Genomic DNA, 17186 nt, shown 5'->3' with positions numbered 1-17186 from the left:
AACCTTACAGGTAGCACCTGGAGGTATTTTCCTTTGAAAATTTGCTGACCTTTATCAAAATTTATAAAAAATAGATTTTACATTTATTTTTAATTCATTTTTATTGTACATATGGGCAGATGCCAAAATGTTTAAAACTTTCTTGCCATGGCATCCCCAATATCTTCAGAAGCAATTCTCTGTTTCAAGGTCTGAGAATTTTATTGAATTCACTAATTTCTGCATGATTTGAAATAAAGAATGCAAGAAAACATTTTCTTGAAAATATCCAGCAAATTACTGACATTATGAGGAGTCACTGATTGTTGGTTTTCCTTGCAGTGTTTGTCGGAGAGGTGTCTTCAACTGCACCAGTTACCCCTGCCCTGCTGTGTGCACCATTTATGGAGACCGACATTATTACACCTTTGATGGACTGGAGTATGATTATGTCAGTGACTGCCAAACTTACCTGCTAAAGGTAAGAGGATTGGCCATATGGTTTCTTGTGTCCATGAGAAAACAAGTATTTTGAACATCAGTTGATCTATAGAAAAAAGCATTAAGAAAACACTTGTAGAACAGATGTGGAAGAAGAACCTGTACATGACATTTTGTGCTCATCTGTTTGAAAATGACATGTGGGTATGCTCTTGCATATCTCTATGGTTTAGAGAAGAGAAAAACTCAATGTTTTCTGTTCTACCTTAAGCATGCTTTTGTCACAATGAGTAATGAATAGCACTATAGGAACTGTTAGAACTGGGTATAATCCATAGATTTATTTAATAATTATCTATAAACCCTGCTTGGTCTAGGGTTAGTGATGAGCTCAGACTTCTTGGAATTCTTCTTGAACATGACCTGCATCAGATCTGGATTTTATGTGTATAATAATATCAAACAAGATGATTTCATAATTCAACAGTGAAATCATTCATTGAGATTGTCTGGCAGCTACATGCTAATGTTCCTCGCAGCACACACTTAGAGCACATTGCTAGCTTTTTGTTTAAAGATACCATTACTGACATTTAAAAATATAGTCTATTACTAAAACCACTCTTGTTTATTATAATTGTTGCTATTTTAAGATTAAGTGTTCTCAGTTACTGCAATATGTTTAGAAGAATATTTTAGACATTTAGAAATTTTCCTGTCTAACTTAGCAAATAAAGCATAGCTTCTCAACAAAGACTACCGTAAACATTGTGGATTAAATACATTGGTTCCAGATTTTTTGTGTGTGTTTAAAAAGAAAAAAGAGAGATTTGAAAAAGATAATAATACCTCATAGCAAATTCCTGGCATGTATCAATGAAGCTCCTACTCTTAGAGCTATATGAACCTTTGTACAAGCCTTTCTTCTTTAAGATGCAAAAAATAAGGGTTACTTTGCCTGTATGATGATGTGGAAAGGTAGGTTGTAATTTCTTAATTCTTGTGCCATTTGTTCAGAGAGGTTTGTAAGACAAATCCATGCTCCCTTTTCAAAATTTAGTATGATACTGGAATGTTTGGCTTTTACAATCAAATATCACCTGTCACTCTACTGTGTAAGAAAGAGCCTATCTGGAAACAATCCGTGGGGAGCATTTGGCATCCAAGAATAAAGTTGACAGCCAAATAATTAAGGCACGTGGCACACTGCCAATGGACCATCCTTCAGGTGAACATGACACAAACGATGAAAATACTGCCTACACAGATCGGCTTTTCAGACTTCCCTTTTTCAGCTTTTCAAGCATAATTTATTTTCCCAAACTCAGCTCATGTGAGAAGGTGTAGCCTAATTTGTTTACAATTTTTCTTTCTTTAGTATATGGAAAGCTTTCATGACCTATATTGAAGGACTCTTTAGTATATATTAGGAAGTGCATAATTATGTCTGGAATGGAAGATGGATCTGTGGGCTGATTTTTGACTGGGAAATGTTTTGAGAATTTTTAAGGGGGGATATTAAAAAGAAAAAGAAATGAAGGATGAGATTATATGGAAGATACCCCTGAGTTTTGAGGGAACTAAACCACGTAACTGATGAATTATGTGATGTGCAACCCTGAAATCAGAGGAATGGAAGATGGCAGGGTTGAAAAAATACTTTAAAAGGACTTAATGGCTGAATTTGACAGGAGCAGAGCAATATGTCTGATTTATATATGAAGGAACTTAACAGAAATTTTGATAAAGAGAAATTGCCATGAGGAAAGAGTTGAACCACCCCTTTTTTCTGTTTTAATAAAAGAAATTCATGCATGATGAGTCTTCTGAGTTATTCTGTGAAGAAAATAAATAGATGGATAAGGATAATCAAGTTAGTATGTGTGTATTTTAGCTCAAAGACCTTTTGGAGAAAGATTTCAAAAAATATGTTTTAGAAACTACTCTCATACAGGATGAGAACTCATCCCATAGAATTGGATAAATATTCTCAAAGAATAAATATGGGATGGGTCAGACTGGAATGGACCACAGTGGGTCATCTGGTCCAACCTTCCTACTCAGGTAGGGTCATCCTAGAGCATATGGTGCAGGATTCCGACTAGACAGTTCTTCATTATCTCCACACCCTCTCTGGGCAATCTGTTCCAGTGCTTAGTCACCTGCACAGTAAAGAAGTTCTTTATTATATTAAGCAGAACTTCCTGTACATCTCTTTCTGCCCATTGCCTCTTGTCCTGTTGCTTGGCTGAGAAGAGCCTGGAAACATCCTCTGACACCCTCCCTTAGATACTTAAAAACTTTGATGATGTCCCCTCTCAGCCATCTCTTCTGGAGGCTGAACAGGATCAGCTTCCTCAGTCTTTCCTTGTGAGAGAGATGTTCCAGTCCTTTCATCATCTTTGTTGCCCTCTGCTAAACTAATTACAAGTCCTAGGGTAAAACACAGGAATAAGTGACCTTTTTTTGTTTTTAGAAGGGAGAAATCCTGGTGAAATCCCACAGAGATCCATGCTGAGACCTGCACTCAGCATCAGAAACAATTTCGAAAATGTGATGTGAGGATTGAGGCAGAGTATTCTGATGATAAAAATTCAGTAAGAACAGCTGAAACAAAAGTTGTAAGAGACCTTATGGTAGAAAACACTGCATAATAAAATAAAAGAGGAAATTCAACAATGAACAAATGCATATCAATGAACAGAGAACAAAACCCTGTAACTACATTACATGAAGAGAGGCACTAAATTAGCTACTATCATGCAGCAATGGAATTTTAAGTGAGAAAAAGAAATTAAACACAATTGTACATCTTCATAATAGAAGGCTGAGTGATAATCACATGTGCTGTACATGTAAATACATGTACACAATTACACTACACTTGTACCACATCCTGATGTGCTTATAATGATGTGCATTATATATGCAAACATGGAAACATGATGAAGCTGCTTTTGTTTGAAGTAGTAATTTTTGTTCCTAAAGCAAGGTTTCCATGTCTCTCTCTCTCTATAATCCTCTTCCCCTGATATTGTGACATTTTAAATAGTACGATCCAAGCAATATGAGTCTACCTTGAGCTACTATTTGTTGAGAAGGTATGCAAGAGAGCCCTGTCTCTTTCAGCTTGTTATCCAAATAGAGAAGCCAGATGAAAGGTGGAAAAGTATATATACAAATGTAAAATTTAAATTCCTTGCCTAACATCTTGGCAGGCACAGCTATCCAAGGCAGTAGCACCTAAACCTGTTCTACAAACCTTTTTTTTTTTTTTAACACAATCATCGAATCATAGAATACTTTGGGTTGAAAGGGATGTTTAAAGGTCTTCTAGTCCAAACCCCCTGCCATGGGGGTGTGTGCTGTGTGCTTCATTTCCTGCCTGTAAGATATCACAGATTTCACAGCTGCTAATACACATTCCATTGATTTAATGCTAGTTTGCAGTGTTGTTGTGAGGCTGATTTTTATGGATGACATGAAATGCTCAGCAGACTCCTGAAACTGAAGCAGCTAAAGTGGTTGTAGTATTGTATATACAAAACTGTAATGAGTTTGTCCTTTCCCTTTTATCCTTTAATTTTTTCCTGTAAGCAGTGGACTGCTTTGTTTCTACTAACAGAAATACCCTGAAGGTGTTTTAGCAGGGCAATAAGGGAAGTCATAGCTACAATCAGTTTTTTGGCATTTGAACTCTTCCCAGATATAGAACTGAGTGCAAGAATTATAATCTGAATCCATCATCCCCAGAGGCATAATAGTGTGTTGTTCCCATCCATGTTATTAGCCCTCACTGTTTGATGTGGCTGTTGGCCTTCCTAAATCCGATCTGTTTGAACATCTCTTTAATTTGTCATCATATTCCACTGTACCAAACAAAGAACTCATCCTTACCTTTATTATGTTTTTAATAAGGAGCCCTTGTGCTTTTGTGGGAGAAAAATCAGGTGTAAGCTTTCAGCCAATTATGAAACTTACTTGTTTTCAACATCAGTGTCTCCTGTCAGGCCTTTTTGTTTAAGGTGACTGTAAGTGTATGAAAAAGCCCTTTATAACAAGTTCAACAGATTTCTCCATTGGACAAAAAATATTTAGATCAGCAATTAAGAATATTAGGGCAGTAAAGTCTCATGAAATGATAACTTCCCTTTTATCAAAGAGTTAGGAGTTACATTACACACTGAGATGTGAAGTCCCTGTATAGATGAATGACATTCACAGAGAAGACATTAATATTTATTTTTAACATTTAAAAATCTCAGTTATTTTGAAGATGAAAAGGAAAAAATCTTAGTAGACCAACTCATTTATCAGTGTAGATGATGTAAACACTTCACTTTGATAATCTAAATATGAACAATAAATTTAAAGTCAAACAGTTTCTTACTTGAAAATATTTAAATATCTTTTTTCTTTCATTTTCTTGCTTATTGCCTTATTTTACTGATTTGATAATGCTACATTCTTTCCTCCAAAAGATGGGGTTATTTTTCTGGCTAACTTTTTATTAGTTGCAGTCTGTTTCTTCCACTTACCTATTTCATAAACTTCTCCCCTTATGGTAAAATTGATGTCTATGACAAGAGTTGTCCTCTGTTATTTCTGTGATGGTTTTCAGTCCCGCAGCTCAGCATTTTTACTGAGGCTTGTAGGGTCAGTGCATTTGGAGCCCCTCAGACATGTTCTCTTCTGTGAAACAGAAGAAAAATTTTTCTCAGAAAAAAATATTCCCAAAACCAAATTATTAGTAGCATTTCTCAGAAAAAAATATTTTCTCTGCTTTCAGGCAGATTTCAAGCAGGAGTTCAAAGGGATAAACTACCCATCATAATGTTCTCAAATGAGAGGGACCTCTCATTTGTTGCAATGTTCATCTGCCTTTTTAAAAACACCCAAAACCCCCACTGAAGTATTTCCACTAACATTGAGTTTCCACTAACCTTAGGTTGTCATGAAGGTCCTAAAGCACAGAAAGGAATGAGCACTTTTGTTCCTATATCCTGAAAGATGAAGGTCATTATAACTAATGCCTCATCCTCAAATATTCCTATTTCATAGATTATTCTTAAATTCAAAGTTAGTGGTAAAAATATTTTCACTTCTTTTTACCTCCCATTGGGGGTTTGAGTATTTTTAAGTCGCCTTTTTAAGCTTTTTTGATGCGATCATGAAAACTCTTTTTAAGCCAAAGTCGGAGGATTATGAAAGCAACAACCATTTTGAGCCATTTGATCAAATAATCAAACCATTATGCCAATTAGAAGTGCAGATGTAACTCTCTTGGGTCAGCAGACATTAATTACATAGGATCCCCTTCATTAAGTTCATTTAGCAAAACCTGCATCACCTCAGGAACCACCACTATAGTTTCCCAAATGATTCTCCTATGGCTGAGCAGTCTCCAGAGCTTTTTGTAACTTGAACAAGTAACTTGAAACAAATTCAAGGCTCTTAGTAAATTTTACTTTTATTGGAGTGCTTAATACAAGAGGTTGTTTGATGTGCTGATAATCTTTTAGCCATTATTTGTGCATATATTTGAGTGGTAATTTTTTTAGATGATGACAGGGCATAAGCTGAAGCAATCACACAGAGAGCAACAATTTTTCAGTTATTCATTTGGCACATCTGAGAAGTCAGAACTAGGATTTATCCTATTCTCCCTTATTGAGTATCTGTAAATTTTAGTGCAGCTCCTTTTCAACATCTTTTCTGCCGGGTAGCTGGACTGTAGATCCATGAAATTGGCAAATATGTAGAATTAAATATTTGGCACGGTCTCTCTCATAGACTGTAAAATAAATACATTCTTCTTGCTATCAGTAACCCTATAGAGGATTAAAGCTGCACGTTCATGGTTAATCAATATTGTCAAGCTGACTATTCATAGTTAAGACAAATAGTTTCTTTTAATAGATTCTGGAGATTTTAATGGGAAAGTAAATAATGTTGAATTTGAAATTACAAATATTTAAAATTGGGCACCAGACTCTAAAAGTAATTCTCATTTTTTCAGGGAATAAAGCTGTACATGGGTATTTCAATCAAAGGGCCTTTAAATTTTTGATTAGCATATATAATCATCAAGCCACATTCCAGGATGTAGTTTCATGAGTAAATGATGTAACAAAATATTTCCACCAACTTCTTATCAAATTATTTATAGCAGTAGTAACTGTGTAGAAATAATTATGTGTTCTCTGAAAATTTGTGTCCAAAAAAGAAAGAGACTACATTTTAGGGAAAAAAAAAACCTGTTCACTGTGAATATTTTGTCCTGCTCTAGTTGCAAAGAATACCAACAGTTTGTTTTTCATCAGTCCCATGATTTCAGGGGAAACCTTTCTGGATGCCCGCTTTCTTTTGGGTCTCTGGAAGTCCTGTAAGGGTCAATAGCAAGCTCCCTCAGGGAGACATCCCATTCCATCCTGTCTTCAGCTGTACCTGTTTTTCTATTTGTTCTATTCCTGCAAAAGATCTGATTACACTTGGCGATGGATTTATACTCTGGTTCCATTTTCTTCAGATCAATGATTTCAGACTCAATTACCTCTATACGCCTTTCTGCCCCCACCACCTGATTCTCCAGACCATTAAATTATGCAATGAATGAATCACTTTTATTATCCAACAAAGGAAAGATTTCTTTCAATTTGTGCAGATTAGCATGGAGGGCTTCCAGGAAAGGCTTGGGGAAAAGTTCGTTACAATGAGAATGGCAGTCTGGAGGTGATGTGTGCATAGTGTGATTCAGAAGTTGGATTCCCTTTCAGAGGACTTTGCTATTTGGTGACCTTTTGCTTTGAATTTCTGATTTTGGATTAATGTTCATCATCCAAAAGCCCTTCGGTTATACTGACCCCAGAATGTTTTACTCTTATGGTTGCCTGAAAGGCAGTTTTTTGTAAGAATGGCTGGCTGAGTCTGAGAGCCTCTGGTGGGCACAGCTTCATGGACTGTTGATGATGCAGTGTAGGAAAAGATGAGCAAAGCCCAGCATGGTGTGCTGCTGTTTCAGAGCTGTGTGTGCAGCAGTAACACCCAGCCCTTCTCTGTGTTTGGAGGGATTGGATGCTCGGGCAAGTCACCTCAGGTGCTGCTTATGTATGTATGGCCTCTGACTCTGGGTGTTGGTCAGCTATGAGAACTGTGAATTAAATTTATTCTGATTTGGGTCAGGGTATGAGGGTTAGATTTTTTTTGTCTAAATATATAAAAACTAAACTTCAGCAGTGTAAATGAACACACAACTTTTTTTATATTGAAAAACATAAAAGCTTTGTGGAAGTTGCAGCTTTCTAGCTTCTGCAATCTTTTGCTGGAGCTCTTGTCCCTTATTTTCCTGTTGCACTTTATCATTACAACAACAATATAATATTTATATTTATCATGCACTTATTAATAAAACAACACTAACAGGTCTCATGTAAATATATATAAATACATTCTTAGATATTAAAACTAACACCACCAACTGTGCTGCTGATTTGTAATTAATAATAATTCATATTACAGAATGTGTCACTTGGTAACAAATATTCAAATGTTCCCAAATCTTCAGTCTTCAGAAGGTCTCATTTTTAATTAGAAAGGGATTGCATTACCTGTGTAAAAGCTAAATCTAGTACATAAGCAGGCAAAGTTAAGTAAATTAAGCAAAAGGAAATATGTTTTAAATGATTTTTTTTTCAAACCTTTTAATATAGTTCTCTTTAAAATTCAGAAAAAAGAAAATCAAAATTTTTCAGTGGTCTCTCTCTAGTGTTTCCAAAATTAAGAAACATTGAGTTAGAACAAGGTTCTTTTTAAAGTAGATAAAGTAAAATATTTACTGTCACGTATTTTCGTTATTATTAGATTTTAAAAAAAGGGTTTGGATTTTATTGTTGACAAACCTTCAGAACACCCAACAGCTCTATATTGCATCAAAATCTGCTAGAAAAAAACCTATGTATAAAGAAGATATTATATAATTATATGTTTTTCCTGTTGCTTGTATATACACATACATATAGATAGTTGTCATACATATTTTTGGAGTTTTTGAGAATTTATTCTGCTTGAGATATATCGTTTTCAGAAGTCACTTTTAAAGAAATAGGAAAGTCATCATGGATGCATTAGGAAATATCTGGAAGTTGTTTGAGGATAAGTCAGTAGCTGGAATAATCTCACTTCTCTTGAATTTTCATCGGTGAATCTGCTCAGTCATGTTGCTCTCCCCCATTTCTACTCAGCTGTGCTTCAAAGCTAGAAATATCTCATACCTTACAAGTGTACTGCAAGCTTCTTTGCCATATTTAGAGTGAAAATAATCTGCAGCCATGTAGAAGATGTGAAGGAAAAGAAAATTAATCTGCATTTGCATAAACAATTTGGCTCTCAGGTTCTTAGTTCCTAGATGAGTTTTTTGGTTATTTTTTTTTCAATAGTTGTATAAAAATAGATTACATCAGTGGGAAAAAACTGTGCTATTACTATTCCTTTTCTCTCTTTTCTCTCTCGTGTAAGAGGATCACCCACTGTCTTTCCCATAATATTTTTCCCAACTTTCATGTGGATTTCTTCCCAAACTGAGACAGTGTGTTTCAGTGCCATCTGTTGACTTCAAGCAATATTGCTGCATTGTTTTAATAGCTGTGGGGAAGAACATTTGCTGATACAAATTAGTGCAGAATGCAAAAACAGGGATCAAATAAAGTTACGTGGACTGTATATGTAATTCTGGCAAGGTGTGGAAGAAATTAGTGCACCAACAAAACAAAGGAAGCCTTTCAATAAAAGACACTTCTTAGTGTAAATTAAAATGAGTTTTGCATAATTAATGTGTTTTCACTGATTATCTGGAGATCAAGTCCATAGTAAAATGGCACAGGAAACTAATAGAGTAAGAACAAGTTAGATGTCAAGGCATTTGTCCGCTGTCCAAAATAACTTATATATTTATGCCCAAATGCTTCCTAAATCTAGGTTAAAATGTTTTGCTTTTCCTAGATCAAGCTCACTAGAAGTAAAAGTTTCAAATGTTAAGTTCCTTCAGAAGAAACTGAGAGCCACTAAACCGCAACCAAGCTAATTCTGACTTTCCATAAAATCTCCTGAAATATTGCATCTGAACAGAGCTAAGGAATCTCTGAATATATGTAGGAAATAGAAAGGAAATTCTACTTTTTAAACTACTGTAATTTTTTTTCAGTATTTTTAGAGCTTTTTTGTGCTTCTGTTTGTAGCTATATATGAAAACAACTAAACCATCATTAAAGCAAAAGGAAGATAGGTCTAATCTATCTCTACCCTACTCCCAGGATGTCCTGGCCTTTATGGTCACCCTAGTTTGCAATTTTGTAGGGAACAAACCAAAAGTAATGGGTAAATCAGGGTACTGAGAATGGAAAAGAAAGAGTTTTTACACTGAACAGTTACAGAGATTTTAATGAAACTTTCAAAGAAATTAATACAGCCAATTAAATTGCCTTCTTCCAGGCTTCATTTTGACTATGTAAGCGCACTACATAGCATTGTTTTTGGTTAAAAGGGACAGAAAATTTCTAACAGGATATTGAAATAGAAAGTTTCTAACAAAAATAAACTCTAGCATTCCCAAGCACTGCTAAAAAAAACCCCAAACCAGCACCAAACCAGAAAAAGGAAAGCAGTGCTTTGCTTTTTTGACTAGGAAGAAATATGGAAAAAAAGTGCAGTGAAGTCTAGAAAAAGAATGTTCTGAGAAGTGGGACTGACAATGAGCTTTTGACTGACTGCCCAGAGCTGTGACTCTGTCTTTTCTGTTGCTTGGCAACTCCATGTTATCACAAAGAAACTGATATTAAGTTGGAACAGGCTGGATATGGTAATTTACGTGGGAAGATACTCTTGCAGTGGGAAAACCATTTTATTTCTAGTTTCTGTCAGCGTAAGTAGGTTTCACATGATGAACTGTAGTACATCCCCTGCTGGGTGCATTTTACCTAAAAAGGTAAAGAGTGACTCTGCCTTGGAAAGAGGCTGTGCAGAAAATAACAAAACCAAAAAACCCCCACCTTGTTATTCATTAGACCTGCTCCTAGTGTCTACTCAGACATTTCTTCTAGTGGTCGCGACAAAAGCTTGTTTTCATATTTGTGTGGATTTAGAGCAGATTAGAGAGATGGAACTCAATCATTATCATTTATACCATCACATTCCCTAAGAACTCTTGAAATTTGCCTAAGACCTCCCTGTCTTACACAAACATCAGAAGATGGTCCTCACTTTATCTGAATAGTCCTTTCTTTTGCATTGGTGATAGTTAAGTGCTAAGTTTCAATTGCACTTTATTTCTTCTTTATTGAAAGAAGACACCGCATGTGCAGCTGCTACAGAATAATTTGAAGACTGTGATAGAAACTGTCATTCAAGTTCGAATTTGTCTAGTACCATGTGGCTTGGAAAGGTGTCTGGTGAGCTATATGGAGAGAATGGCAAGAAGATATATGTAAAGCAAATGATTTTGGGAAAGCTTAGAGCCATAAGAGACATGTAATCCATAATGATATTTTTATGTTTGGGTTTAGGTCTAAGATTTAATTAGAAAAATAGAAAGCACAGAAGATTCAGAATTTAATGCAAAGCCCTTTTTTCTTAAATGTCTGATTTACTAATAACTCTGTTGAGCTACTACCACAGTATCTCTGCATATCCATCCTGCATAATTTCTAGTAATTTAACACCATCATGCAGTCCTACAAGTAAGGAAGTACTTCAGGACTCCCTGTTCTGGCTTTGGTCAGCAAAACACTTCCTGGCTCCAGGCTTCTCTGCACTGCAGAGTTAACTTGAAATATAACTCAGTTTGTGCCCTTGGCTCAAATCCCAACCATACACAAAAACTTCTGACTTGAGTGTTTTGATACTGTTCAACTGAAGGGATTGGCCTGGACTCTGAAGGCACAGGCTTCAATTAGCATAGCTAATATAGCTACTCACTGCTGCCTCATGGACTTGTCTTCATTGCCAAAAAAGGTGTATTTTTACTGTGGGATAATTAGCCTGATTTAACTGTCCTTATTTAAAATCAAGCTCTTTATTTATTTTCTTACAGGGAAGACATTGCTTCCCTATTAACTAACTCAGTGTCCCTTTTTGCTGACACTAAGCTAACTGAAGAAGAATGAACTGTGCAATGAAGAGCCCACAATGTCCTAGGCATCAAATAGACCCAGAGACTGCAAGCAAGCAAAGTCCTTCTCTCCACTGAGCCGTGGTGGGGAGGTAACTCCCTTTCTCACTTTTCAGTTGGCCAGCACAGAATGTATCAGCTTGTGTCCTATCTACCAATCTAATGAGATTGTCTCCTTTTTAATTTACCACATCACATCCAATAAATCAAAAAATGCTCTGGGCTGTTATCTGACTTGGAGGGAATAATTGTATTCACTCCAGCAGCAGGCCTGGTTTAATTGAAACATAGTGTATTTCCCAATAAGGTAGTAGTGATCAATTTTATTTTGGGTGCAACCTGAAACAACCTTACAACAGAGTGGAACGGATGAACTTTGCTCTACCTTAAAGCTTTTGATACTTTTAAACTGACTTTAAAGACCTGATCATGGAGATCTGATTTCCTACACCCCCTTCACCACTAAGCAGTTAGTAAATAACTTTACCCGCTGTAACTGTTGTCTTCCAATCTAACTGCTGACAAGTATCACCTGTTTCCTAAGCCTTGGCATTAGGGTAACATAGAGCTTGCAGGCAGACTCCCACAGCTTGTGCTTATTGCATTCACAAGCACTCACTTGCTGTAGAGTGTTTTCTATGCCAGTAGCAGCATCCTCTGGCTTGTGGGTCATGCTAGACTAAGGGTAGCAAAACGGTAGCACCTGCTCTGTATGGCAAAAAAATACCTCTATGCTTTCCATCATCTGGGGTTGGCTTTGTTTTTGATTTTAGATTGAAAGTGAACTTTAAAGAGTTTGGTCACTATGACTTTTATTAAGAAAAAATGCACACACTGTATAACATCTGTTTTCTGCATGCAGTATTTCTCACTGATGAGGAAAAAATACTGATTTTTTTTAAAATTCTTGAATTCTGGTGAGCACAGAATAAATAAGGGTACAAATGTGAGACAGGTAAGAAGCAGTTAGGAGTAAGTAGCCTGAAACTTTCAGGGGTATGCTGGCCAAAGCAGTGGTACATTGACTACAGAAGGGAGCGAAGCTCTGGGGAGAGATGCTGTGGGCAGAAACCAAGCCAAGGCATGCCTCCTGTTGTGGCCAAGTGGAGCTCTTCAAGAGCATTGCTGGGAGCCAAGAGTAGTTCCTGGGACTGGGGAGCTGCTGAGAACCACCATTTCTATCCTGCACACTATGCCCATTAGCACCTGCAATTAGTTTCATCTAATCAGTCTCAGAGACTATATTCAAAAGAGGGTGGGAGCAAAAGTTTTAGCAAGAAGAGAACCTTTTTGTTCCCAGCACTACCCAAGTGTCCCACATAAGACTAGATTAGTCAGTGGGTGCTACTCACCACTTCCAAGATTTTTATTTTATCTCTGTCTAAGGTTTCTGATGACTGTAGGACTGAATTTGATCAAAAATTGAACCAGATTCAGGAACTGAATTATCGACTCATATTAATGTTACAAAGTTAACTTTCTCAAGTAATTTCTAGAGTTATGGCTACTTGTTGATTTGCAAGGATTGGTACAGAAATAAACAGGAAAGCAAATAAAGTAGGAAATAATAGGAAAACTCAACTTTGTTTTTGTTTGTGGTAGTGTTAGCAACTGTGAAAAGACAGCTCATCTCATTTGTTCAAGGAAAAAATCTTAGCATGGGGAATTACAAGGTGCATGTGTGTTCTCCTCAGGATACAGAAGAACCACAGAAGCTGTAGGTGAATAAACAGACAGGTTGAGCCAAGGTGCAAAGATGATTTTTTGTGCCTAGAATGCAAAATTAATGAACAAGCTGTAGAGCCAAAAGTTGTGGGATTGGGATGGAAGTACATTTGAGTTTTAAGTACTAAAACACCAGTAAATTAGGACAGCAAAGTATTCAAATCTTATAAGTGTTAAAATAACCCCACCCTACAAACAAAAATATTGGCAGAAACCTTTGCTCCCTCCAATAACACTGAGTATGACTCATGGTTTTGTGAAATTTGATGTGTGGTGGCACAGAAACTTCTCTATCTACTACCAACAGATGGTAGGTTTCTTGGTATTAAAAATACAAAAACAGCTTGATCTCATGTACCTTGGTTTAAAAATAAAGCTCTTTTTATAGCATGTCTCAATTTTGACAACCACACTGTGCTGTAAATATTGGATTCCAAGTATAAGCATATTTTAAAAGCCTAAACCAGATTCTGATTTAAGGGGTGGCCTAATCCTCTGAGTTTGTGAAGTCTTCAGCAAGAGGAGTCACAGTTGAACATAGTTGCCCTTTGTGTTTAACGCCAAAGTTTGTGGGTTCAGCTTTGAATTAAAAAATATATTTCCTGATTTGGTAACTTGCTTAAATTTAATTTCAAATGTGTGTAAATTTGAAAGTATCCAGGTTTTTTTCTGTTTGTTTGGGTTTTTTTTGTGGTGGTAAGCATAGAATAAATCTGTGAGATTGAAATGCAATTGAATATATAAGTAAAATGAAATCTTCTTAATTTTGCAGAGCACAGATAACTCAAATATATCTATAATTGCCCAGAACAAAAAGTGCTTTGACAATGATATTGTTTGCTCAAAGAATGTTTTCATCTCTGTTGGAGACACTGAGATTTATTTTAGCGAACCTTCTGAGAAGCAGGTTAGTTATTTTCTTTCCTTTTTGGGTTGCCCTTTAAGATAAGCACTGCAAATTTACAGCTCTAAAGGAGTGTGTTTTTGGAAAGCATCTCTCAGTTTGAGTTAATATAGTACAAATGTTTAGGCCTGGATAAAGCAGCAGGTCTCAGGATGCACATTTTTTTTTTTTCCCCATTGTTTTTTTTCAAGTTCTATTTGTCATACAAAGAAGATTGTCCAAAAGTCTCAAGGAGTTGAAACATACTGGCATTAATGAGTTTCTTTCCAGGTGGTTTTAAAAGAGAAACCAACGTATGAAGCAAATTTGGATGGCTGAAAAGACAAAATATCAAAGTATTAAACAACAGTTCTACTAATATTATTGATTCAGCTATATGCTAAAGTATTCTTCAATATACACTTTTCTGTTATCTGGCTGTATACCTTAGTAGCACTACTTTAGTAGATCTTAACAAATATTCATTTGTGTCAGAAGACCCTAGGGGCACAGGAAAACAAATCTAACTATCAGCTTTGGAAGGCTGGATATTATACTGTGATACACTTTCCAGAACAGGACATTACAATTCTGTGGGATAAGAAGACAATGATGCATGTTAAAGTTGGACCTAGATGGAAGGTGAGCCGAAATATAAACCTGAGATTTTGTGTAGGTTCTCTATATTGCTAATGTGATCTTTTATTGAACAACTGTTAGTCTTTTCTTCAAGACTAGCTTTCCCAGTAATATGGCTGTTTATTGTGGTGCTTTTCCCAGCTAAGAAGAGATGGAGAATGCAACTTCTGAAGAGGAGTGGTTTCTATGTGTATGCTTCCACTGCAGCCTTGGAGCTATGCAGTGATTCAGCTCTGACTCAAAGATACTTGGGGGCTGGAAGGGAGGGGTAGTCTTACCTGGTAGAGTTACCCAGTTCACTGCATGTTTTCGTTGGCTAAAGACAATGGAAAAGAAGTTTCCATGCCCAGTGACATGGAAGATGGCAGGTTTGTAGAAAAGATTACATTAGACTGATGACAGAACTGACCCTAGGATGTAGTAGAGGCTTCTGAGATGAACAGATGGAGTCACATACTAGTTAAATTTAAAAAGACAGAATACAGAAATAGATCTAGACAAAAACTTACATTTAAACTTAATGGATGTATCATGTCAGGATCAGTAATGGTGCAAGGAAGAATCCAAGGATCCTTTTTTTCCAGTTGCTCTTCTCTTTTCCATTCCTGTATCATCATCTATCTTGGAGTCTCTGCAATTCAGTCTTTGGGTGCTGGCAATTCAGAATTACATTTCTCTTTGTTTCAAACATGAACACATGTATTAAGATGAGGCTCATTCAGCAAAAGAAAACATGCTAGGTTAGAGTACAGTGTCAGATTTTTTGAAGTGTAAGTCAAAGCTATAATGACCATCTAATGTGGTTTTAAAGCAAAAATATTGTAGGCTTCTGTCCAAATAGCCATAAAATACTTAATTCACCTACAAGTTGATTTATCAACCATCAATACACATAGAGAAAAAAAAATATTGTATTTGAGTAAGCTAGCAGGGAGCTGAGTTCTACAGGTTGCATTTAGGAACACAAATACTTTGAGTTCTTTCTGTTTCCAGTGACTGTTTCTTCTAGAGGCTCCAGTTCAGTAAGATGTGTGCAGCAGACCTTAAGAAAAAAAGAACTCATTAGTGTGAGCCACAACACCCTAAAAATCCAACTCTACTTTTTATTGTTGTGCAGGAATGTCTGTTTTCCTGTATATATTCATGTATGTATGCATGTATACATAGTTTTCCCATCAGCAGCATATGCCTAAGAAAAGAAAGTTGCAGCTGTCTCTTTTATAATTGCTATTACAAATGTTCTAGCTATTGTGAACTAAAATTAGAGGCAGCAAGTTTTAATGACAACAGCTAGTCAGGCTTCACAACCATGAGGTAATTTGCCTGAACTTTTGACTTTTGGACTGGAATCACTATTGAGCTTTCAGAAAAAAATATTACTAGATTCCAGTCCGTTTTCACAGGCAGGCAGTAAGAAGTAGTTCTGGAAAATAAGAAGAAAACTACTGATTTCTGTTGAAAGATTTTTGCAATGTGGAAATGCAGGCATAGCAAAGTATCATGTCTTTTCCAAGGATAAGTCAGATTTACATTCACCGTTTTCACTTATAAATTTTTATATTCCATGTGTGTCATTTGTGCCAATTATAGGTTATGAGTTTATGAAAAAATAATTTTCTCTTTCAGGGCAAACTGGCAGGCTTGTGTGGAAATTTTGACAAATATACTTCAAATGATCTGACTACATCAAACAACATGGAGGTGAGAAATGCACAGGTGTTTGGAGACAGCTGGGTATTAGGACAGGTAAGTCCCATGTCCAATAAAAATTTAGGTAAAAAATCTATAATTTTAGTTTGTAAATGAGCACATTATAACCACAGGATGTACAGGTATTTTCTAAAATTCTGGTCACACTATAAGAGGACATTTTAATTTTTTGTGTTCGTAGATGTGAAATGTGTTATTAATGTCTTATGCCATAATAAACAGATACCGAATTTAAATTAAACCAGACAATCTCTTTAGGGAAGGATGTGTTTTCCCCTTGTAAGACAATTAATTATAGCTGTCTGCATTTCAGTGTTCTACCAAGTTAGGTACACTGTTTCTGGTATTTTTGATTCATCCCAATTTTAAAAACAATTGTGATTTCTCTGGGGTTGGAGGCATCAGGATACTGAAAGTAAACAGAATCTTAATGCTGGAAAAAAGAGGCCTGGAAGAGTCTCTTTCTGAACACTGAAAATAAAATTAAGATTTATTTTAGTGGCACTTTGTAAACAAAACAAACTGACAAAGTAGAGGTGGTGAAGGGATGGGCAGAAAAGGCTCAGAACAGCAACAGATAAAACCCAGTATGGAAACTTGGTTTCTATTTCCTTAGGAGGATGCTGTAGGGAGTGGGTGACTGCAACA

The 17186-nt window shown here is 36.1% G+C and overlaps 1 protein-coding gene across 1 annotated transcript in view; it reads left to right on the top strand.

Annotated features, from left to right (window-relative positions):
• The window catches only part of LOC131592086 (otogelin-like protein), a 91748-nt gene that overhangs the window by 34048 nt on the left and 40514 nt on the right, over nt 1-17186 (top strand). The window contains exons 26-29 of the mRNA XM_058863364.1: nt 322-460; nt 14079-14213; nt 14685-14831; nt 16455-16574. Of these exons, the coding sequence (XP_058719347.1) occupies nt 322-460; nt 14079-14213; nt 14685-14831; nt 16455-16574 (541 nt within the window). The remainder of the gene's footprint in view (nt 1-321; nt 461-14078; nt 14214-14684; nt 14832-16454; nt 16575-17186) is intronic.

Source organism: Poecile atricapillus, chromosome W (assembly GCF_030490865.1).
Source record: "Poecile atricapillus isolate bPoeAtr1 chromosome W, bPoeAtr1.hap1, whole genome shotgun sequence".
Classification (NCBI taxonomy): domain Eukaryota; kingdom Metazoa; phylum Chordata; class Aves; order Passeriformes; family Paridae; genus Poecile; species Poecile atricapillus.
The sequence above is the reverse complement of the archived record's forward strand: the minus strand, read 5'-3'. Positions and strand labels throughout refer to the sequence as shown.